An 8,894-nucleotide genomic window follows, 5' to 3' on the forward strand; every position below is an offset into this window, starting at 1 on the left:
GTTGAACATTCTGCATAATTCCAGTTAGATAACATCATTTTCCCTTCCTTTATCCACCAAGGTCGTGACCCCATCATAGAATGCCATCATATTCGTCAGGCACAATCTTTCCTTAGTGAGGTCTTGTTGACTGTCACCCATCACCTCCCTGTTTTTTATGTGCCTTACCATGGTTTCCAGGAGGATCTGCCCCATCATCTTGCCAGAGACAGAGGTGACACTGACTGGCCTGAAGTTCCCTGGATCCTCCTTTTTTCCCTTTTTAAAGATGGGGGTTATGTTTCCCCTTTTCCAGTCAGCGGGAACTTCACCAGATCACCATGACTTCTCAAATGTGATGGATAGAGGTTTTGCAGCCTCACCCACCCGTTCTTTCACGACCCATGTATATATTCCATCAGGTCCCATGGACTTGTGCAACTTCAGGTTCCTCAGGTGTTCCTGAACCTCATATCCTTTCTAATCATGGGTGGCTCTCCATTTTCCCAGTCCCTTCCCTTGCCTTCCATGACTCTGCAGGGATGGCTGGCACCCTTGCCAGTGAAGACCGAGTTAAAATGATCATTGAGCATCTTGTCCTTCTCCATGTCCTGGAAAACCAGCTCTTCAATTTCCTTCCTACAGAGGGCCCACATTTTCCCTGATCTTCCTTTTATCCCCCATGTACCTACAGAAGCCCTTCTTATTAACCTTGATGTCCCTGGCCAGGTTTAATTTGGTCAGGGCTTTAGCTTTCCTAACCTGATCCATTACTTCTCGGACAAATTCCTTGTAATCCTCCCAGGCTACCTGTCCCTGCTTCCACCCACTGTAGACTTTCTTTTTGCACCTCAGTTTGTCCAGGAGCTTCTTGTTCATTCACTCAGGCCACCTGGTGTTTTTACTCAACTTCGTCTCCATTGGGATGCACAACTCCTGAGCTTGGATGAGAAAATCTTTGAATACTCATCAGCTTTCATGGGTCCCTCTTCCCTCCGGGGTCTCATCCCATGGAACTCTGCCAGTCAATTCCCTGAAGAGTCTAAAGTCTCCTCTCCTGAAGTCCAGGGTAGCAAGCTTGCTGCACACCATCCTCGCTTCCTTAAGGATCTCAAACTCCACCATTTCATGGCCCCCGCAGCCAAGGCTGTCCTTGAGCTTCACATTCCCCACTAGCTCCTCCCTGTTGGTGAGAAGAAGGTCCATGTTTCCTCATCGGCTCCTCTACCCCTTGGAGAAGGAAGTTGTCATCAACGCATTCCAGGAACCTCCTGGCTTGCTTGTGCCCTGCCATGTTGTCCCTCCAACAGATATCAGGGTGGTTGAAAACCCCCATGAGGACCAGGGCTTGTGAACATGAGGCTGCTGCTATCTGCCTGTACAGGACCTCTTGTCCTGGCCAGGTGGTCTGTAGCAAACTCCTACTACAGTATCCCCTCTCCCTGCCCTCCCTTAAATCCTGACCCATAAGCTCTCGGTCAGCTCCTCATCCATCCCCAGGTGGAGTTCCACACACTCCAGCCAGTCTCTGATGCAGAGAGCAACCCTCCCCTCCACGTCTCCCCTGCCTGTTCTTCCTAACAGGACCTCTTGTCCTGGCCAGGTGGTCTGTAGCAAACTCCTACTACAGTATCCCCTCTCCCTGCCCTCCCTTAAATCCTGACCCATAAGCTCTCGGTCAGCTCCTCATCCATCCCCAGGTGGAGTTCCACACACTCCAGCCAGTCTCTGATGCAGAGAGCAACCCTCCCCTCCACGTCTCCCCTGCCTGTTCTTCCTAAGGAGCCTGTATCCTTACATTCTGACACTCCAGTCATAGGAGCTGGCCTCCAAGTCTCTGTGATGCCAATGAGGTCATAGCCCGTCACACGTGTGCAATCCTCTAGCTCCTCTTGTCTATTTCCCATGCTCCGTGTGTTCACATGGAGGCATTTAAGATAGGCCCACAATGAAGTTGGCTTGCTGATGGGAGCAGCTGGAATTCCTTTGCTTTGCTTGCCAGGTGTTCTCTTGGTGACCTGCGATTCTTCTCCAGACTCTGGGCATCTGTTGGTGACACTAGTGGTTTTGCTCCCTTCCCCTTCAAACCTAGTTTAAAGCCCTCTCAATGAGCCCCACCAGTTCATGGGCAAGTGTAGTGAAAATAGTTGACTGCTGCTCATGATTGATTACTGTGTATATACTTATTCACCTCTGTGAATGGTAACACGACCATGCGGACAATATCATATTGTATGCCAACTGGACGTGGTTCGATTCTCAGTCTCATTTATATCCCAGTATATTCTGGTTTAAGGCTTCCTCCCCTTCTTACCATCCACTGAGTTGTCGAAAAAGGTCTGTAATCAAATACTCTTAAAATAGCAGACACTCTCTTTCTACATACATACTTTCTACAGTGCAAGTCAAAGTCATTCTGGTTTGATATTCAGCCTGCTCCATGACATCCTCTGCAGGACAATGGGGTGGCACAGAAGTCAGCCTCCTTTCTGTAGGCTGAGACCTTTAGTATGCCTGAAGTCCTCAGGTATTGTAAACCTACAGGCCAGGACTACAAGTCTGTCTTGTGGTCCATAAGTTGGCAGTTGTCTTACTTTGTCCCAAGCTTGAGGCTGGTTTCAGGCATGCCAGCACCCCATACAGTGGTATAAAGAAATGTAATGAGAGAAAAATTCTGCCTTACTATGTATTCCTCCTTTTCTAGCACCATATGTAGAAAGACAGAGAGGATAGGATCGGTTCCATTAAAATCATAGTCTGTAAAGAAATAATTGTGCACCATTAGGAAAAAAAAAAAAACACCTTGTTGCTTAAAGCCATCTCTTGAAGTCAGGACTCAAGTGTTGCCTTATTTGGCATTATCAGAGCTGTCTTTGGGTTCCTCTAGCCTCCATCCTGGCACAGAGCAATGTGAAAAGAACAGGTCAGTGCAGCTGACTCCATACAACCCTAAACCATTCCTGTCTCTGAGTAATTAGCAGAGAGATCAGAGCTTCAACACGTTTGCAACTAAAGAGTAAATTATTATTGACCAAAAATAGAGCACTTGAATGCTGTGTGGGCAGGAGGTTACATATAAAGAGCCACAGCTGAAGGAAATCTTATTCTTTGTTACCTCAGCATCTCACGGTAAGTCTCATCTGCTTGATTTATACTGTGACCATGATATCTTCACAGCTCCGCAAAAAGGTGGAATATACAAGGCTATTTTCTTCTCATTCCCCATTTCTAACATTACAGGTGATGTTCTATATGCAGTTTCAAGGCTATACAACCCAAACCACTCCAGTGTGGTGGCACAGGCAGAAGCAAAGAGCCATGCTATGCCATCCCTTAGAAGGGCCTTCTAAAAACTTTGTTACCTCCAAGTCTTATGAAAGGCATGGGAAATCTAACTCTGAATACAGTGGAAATTGATTGGGAAAATATATGTAATGAAGATGATCTTTTCCTAGAAATTACACTTGTTTTCAGCAGATCACAGGAATGTGGGGAGGAACACAAGATTTTCTGTGGGATTTGGCTCTAGCTTAAGAGTTGTAAGTCTCAAGAGTTCAGCTGTTGGAAGAGACTATACAAGGGGTATAGATGTTTGAAAGAGCATATGCTCAAGACAATGGACTGTTTCTGATTTAACCCTCTCTGACCTTTCTTTAACAATTTCACACAGACACTGAAAGCAGATTTCCTCCTGAGGTCACTGAAGGTAAGGAGTTAACAGATAACATGCAGTTTTGCTCACTGATCCTGAAGAATGAGTGAAGCTCACCCAGACAATGGTAAGGGCAGATGGCAAAAGACTGTGTTGTAGAACCAGGTTCACTGAAAAGGATATATGCTATTTTAATCAATATAAACATATTCACAGTTCTTGGTAGGAAATACACCATTTATTGGAAAGAAAAGTGACAGATACTCATGCTTAGCTAATAGAACATGAGAGACAGCAAAAGTGATGACTTTTTGTGGTATAACCTGGGATTCTGGGATTTATAGGCAATTAAAAATCACCAACTGCCATCTGCACAACAGCTGGAAGCTTGAAACTGAGGTGGCATTCAGAGAGGAGGTTCAAATTACAATTCAAGAAGTGTCTAAGCCTATCATGCTTTAAGTTATTTTCCTCTGGGGTAAGGTCTAGGACATTATATGCCGACTTTGGCTTATCACACAGGTCATGAAACCAGAACAAAGTTCAGGTTCAATCTTCTCTCCTGTCTGATAGGCAGATCTGTTCATGTACGGAGTCACCTTCACAGGGAACTTAATATGCAGTATTCCCTTTTAGGTTTTCTGGAGAATGTTAGTGATTGAGTGACTGGGAGAGTTCACCAGATAAACAGAAGTTACCTCCACACACATGCCTTCCATCCTAATACAAAAAATGCTCACTGAAACTGGAGCTGAAAGGGATTGAAGGACAGGTTATTCTCCCAGAGGATGTCTGTTTCCCTGCTCATGAATGCATAAAGATATAAATTTTACACTATTTCCTATCAAAGATGTTCAGTAGTTCAACAGGCTGTGCCCCTTGAGAAATTTTCTGGTAACCTATTGGTATTTTCTGATGCACTACTTAACCTTTTCATGAACACTGTGAAATAACCTTTTCATGAACACTGTGAAATAATTTCTTTCTTTCATGTTGTTTCCCTTGAGTGACTTGGAGGCAGGATCACATAGGCAGAAATGCTGGACTTTTGAAAGTATTATACAGAGAATAATACTTTCAAAATAAGTTAGATGTTTTGGATTCTGTGCTTTGAAGTTCCTGGGTATTAAAGGCTCCAGAGATGCAGGCCCTCAAACTCCTGCAAGGTGCACATCCCATAGCACATTGGTTTTGCTGACAGAGATCAGCAGTTCTGCAACAATGTGTCCAAAGCAGCATTACAAATGCCTTCAGACTAGCTTCATCATTTTCTTGCACATAAAACCGCTACATGTTGACTGTTTCCTGCTGTGGTGCCTTGGAAGTATACACCAGAAGGGGCCTACAAGGAAGCTGGAGGGGGACTTTTTGCAAGGGCCTGTAGTGACCGGACCAGAGGTAACTGGTTTAAATTGAAAGCAGGGGAGATTTAGATTGGATATCAGGAAAAAGGTCTTCACAGGAAGGGTGGTGAAGCACTGGAACAGGTTGCCCAGAGAAGCTGTGGATGCCCCATCCCTGGTAGTATTCAAAGCCAGGTTGGATGAGGGTTTGAGCAACCTGGTCTAGTGGAAGGGGGCCCTGCCCCTGGCCGGGGGGGGGGGACTAGATGAGCTTTAAAGTACCTTCCAACCCGGAGTTGGAACTAGATGGGATTTTAGGTCCCTTCCAACCCAAACCATTCTATGATTCTATGATCCTATATTCAGTTCTGTCTGTTTTAGTACCACAGTGCATCAGGCAAACCATGAAGTAGCAGGAGTTTTGACCTTTGGGACATTTTTTACTAGCCTGTATGTTGTCCTGCCTGGGAAAGAACTTGCTGTTTATGTTAGTGCCTACCTACATTATTTCCACCTGTGTTATTTCCAATGCTCTTGAATTGTCCATAGCACTCTTTCTGACTGTAGCAATCAATAGTATCCATTGTGTTGAAGAATTTTTACAAGGTATTGCTAAAAATGTAATATACATCTGAGCATAAAGCATTTTTTCTGAAGTCTTTGTGCTAGACAAATCCCTCACTGCATGTCAGGTACATATTGGTACATGTTAATTGTTTTTTCATGATTCATAACCAATATTAGTCTATATAATATGTTAAAGCTAAAAGGTACTATGCAATTGAAGCTCTTTGAAATGTTAATCAAGTACTTATTTACTTTTACATAGCATACTTAATAATATGCTATTATTACCTTCATTATACATAGTATTTCTTTATTATATAATTTTGCCACAGATCTAAAAAAATATTTTATATTTGGTTCAAATGATAACAAGTTTGGGATTAGATAGGCGATAACTGGCCCTCACAATATGTTCCAGTGCTTGGTATATCCAGAAACTAGTTGAACTTTCCCTGCTTGGTATCAAAACACAAAAATCAGACGGGTGTCACGAATACCTCCACTTAGAAATTATGCGTGACAACCAATCTGCTTAACTTATGGATCTTACTTGTGTCTAAATTTTTAGATGTCTAATGAAACAATCTATGTGGCTATGTGTAAGTGGCTTTGAGAAGTATGTGGCTGTGCAGCTGTGTGAATAGCAGGTGAAGACAGTGCAGGAGAGGCTTTTGAAGACTTCTAGCTTGATATACTCTCTGCCCTCAATTCTGTCTTCAAATACAATACACCTCTGTCTACAAAAGGAACCTTCTTTATTAGGACTTCTTCAGTGGATACTTAAAATTGAGGCAGAAGATACATACTTGACATTGTTTAGTCCTCTTTTTCCTTTTAGTCATTGAACATGACCATTTTCTAGATAAATATAAATTACAAATGCACAGGCTTTCTGAAACTTTTCTGAATTCCTCCAGAGCAATTCCGGCCATGAGTTCAGATGCAGAGATGGCAATCTTTGGAGAAGCTGCTCCCTATTTACGGAAGCCTGAAAAGGAAAGAATTGAAGCCCAGAATCGCCCATTTGATGCTAAGACAGCCTGTTTTGTAGTGGATGAAAAGCAAATGTATGTGAAAGGTACCATACAGAGTAGAGAAGGTGGCAAAGTCACAGTTAAAACATATGCTGACACAGTAAGTGATAACAAATGTTACTCGTACATGATCATCCAGTTCAGCCACTTTTCTGGCTTAAATTTCTTCTCTTCTTGTTCTCTTCTGTTTTTGTCAGACGATGACTGTAAAGGATGATGAAGTCTTTCCCATGAACCCTCCCAAATTTGACAAAATCGAGGATATGGCCATGATGACCCACCTCCACGAACCCGCTGTGCTGTACAACCTCAAAGAGCGTTATGCAGCCTGGATGATCTACGTAAGTACCAGCACCAGTCTTCCGTTGGGTAGCTAGGAGGAACTGCTCTGCCAGGCTAAGTGGAAGCCAACGTGCTGTCTCCCTTTCTCACAGACCTACTCGGGTCTCTTCTGCGTCACTGTCAACCCCTACAAGTGGGTGGTGCTGGGCTGCCGAGCAAAGATGCGCAAGGAGTCCCCTCCACACATCTTCTCCATCTCTGACAATGCCTATCAGTTCATGCTGACTGGTGAGTCATTTTGTAAAAATGGGAAACATGCAGGGCTGGCTGCTTAGTCAAGGACACTTGACAGTTCAGGCATCTTAAGTGTTGTTCTACTCAGTGCCTGATGTCCACAGCCCCCATAGTTCCCATAGTCCTACAGCATAGCTCAAGATTAGTCTGTCAGTGGCACCTTAATGACCTCAGACAGTGGAGAAATGGCAGTAGCTGGTTATATGGCTTTGTGCCCGCTCTCCTAGTAAGGAATTCAAAGAAACAGTAAAGAGGGAACACAGCAGAGAATCTGATTCCAATTCAACAAAATTTAAGCCAAGGTCTATAGATAAACAAAAAAAAAAAGAGTAAGTGAGCAATCTTATAAAGAACCACCACTTAGATTTTGAGCTGTTCCTTCCCTCTGTGCACAAAATAAATCCACACACAGACTAATGTAGAATTACCTCATTTGATTACAAAGTGATAAATACAGTTACAATATAGTTCTTTCCCTCAAAGTCAGTTAATTATGTCTGAGGAAGAGAAGACCTCCACAAGTCATTTGAACAGATCTTTCTGTGACTTTGTTTTCAGATCGTAACAATCAGTCAATCCTTATCACGTGAGTATGTTTTGGCATGTGTGACAAAGCTGATAGTGAAGTAAAAATGTTTTCTGTTTCCTGTAACAGTATTTTCATTTCAACAGTGGAGAATCCGGTGCAGGGAAGACTGTGAATACAAAGCGTGTCATCCAGTACTTTGCAACAATTGCAGTTACTGGTGAAAAGAAGAAAGACCAACAGCCTGGCAAAATGCAGGTATGCCATTGACTCCCCCTTCTAGTGTTTCCCCAAGACTGTACCTGCAGAGCAGAAACTATTCATATTTTTGGGTTGCAGGACTACCAAAATGCAGAAAGTATAACACAATTGAGGATACAGTCAGGATGCACAATCCAAACACACCTACTCTCATTTACCCCTGTTACACAGCCTCCATCCCTCTGAACACTAGTGGGACTCAAAGAAACATTGTCTTAATGTAGGAAAGGCCCAAGACTGTATTATTATCCAGTCTCAGTTTACACAGTGGAAGTCTTCACCAGGGAGAGGAAGGAAATATTAAGACAGCAGTTTCATCTCTGCTGTCTGTCTGTGTATCTATTCATTAGTATCCTATAATATTGGCCACATCTACAGCACCTAAGTGGCTGCAAGTACAAAGACAGATGTTGGTTCCCAGTGGCACGTGATTATGCCTTCCCTATTCCTTGGTTCATTCCTATTGACAGGGGAAGAGTAGGAACTCTGGACACAGTTGTTTCAATTGCATTATGCAGTAGTTTCCACTGGCTTGTTCTTCTGCCTGTGGTCAATGTAACATCCGTGAGGAGCTGCACAACAAAAGGGACAGATTTGGGACAGCTGGGAACACTTGCCTGACAGTTAAAAAGTAATCTCAGAAAGGATCCTTCCAGGGAAAAAATTACGTTCTCTGGTGCCCATTCCTGAGCCCAGCTGCTGCAATCCGAGCCCACTGGTGTATTTGCAAGGCATGGGCTTCATTCCCCAGATCACAGAAAGAAACAGACAAACATCTTTAGCGGCACAAGTGTGTGACACCATGGTCTGTGAGATGGTATGTGTATCAAAGTGGGTAACACATGTCAGCATGTTATTTGAGTACCCAAGGGCACAGCGGATCCTAAGGAGATTCCAAGTCTGAATATTCTTTTTGCACTCAGAGGCAGGTGTCTGTGATTGATGGGGTGTTATGG

The 8,894-nt window shown here is 43.5% G+C and overlaps 1 protein-coding gene across 1 annotated transcript in view; it reads left to right on the forward strand.

Annotated features, from left to right (window-relative positions):
• Positions 1-6,471: 6,471 nt before the first annotated feature.
• LOC104513415 (myosin-13-like) overlaps positions 6,472-8,894 on the forward strand; it is a gene marked incomplete at its 3' end in the record, with an annotated part of 5,312 nt that continues 2,889 nt past the window's right edge. The window contains exons 1-5 of the mRNA XM_010156752.1: positions 6,472-6,675; positions 6,773-6,916; positions 7,010-7,145; positions 7,710-7,737; positions 7,824-7,935. Of these exons, the coding sequence (XP_010155054.1) occupies positions 6,472-6,675; positions 6,773-6,916; positions 7,010-7,145; positions 7,710-7,737; positions 7,824-7,935 (624 nt within the window). The remainder of the gene's footprint in view (positions 6,676-6,772; positions 6,917-7,009; positions 7,146-7,709; positions 7,738-7,823; positions 7,936-8,894) is intronic.

This window comes from Eurypyga helias, unplaced genomic scaffold (genome assembly GCF_000690775.1).
Source record: "Eurypyga helias isolate BGI_N326 unplaced genomic scaffold, ASM69077v1 scaffold28468, whole genome shotgun sequence".
Lineage (NCBI taxonomy): Eukaryota > Metazoa > Chordata > Aves > Eurypygiformes > Eurypygidae > Eurypyga > Eurypyga helias.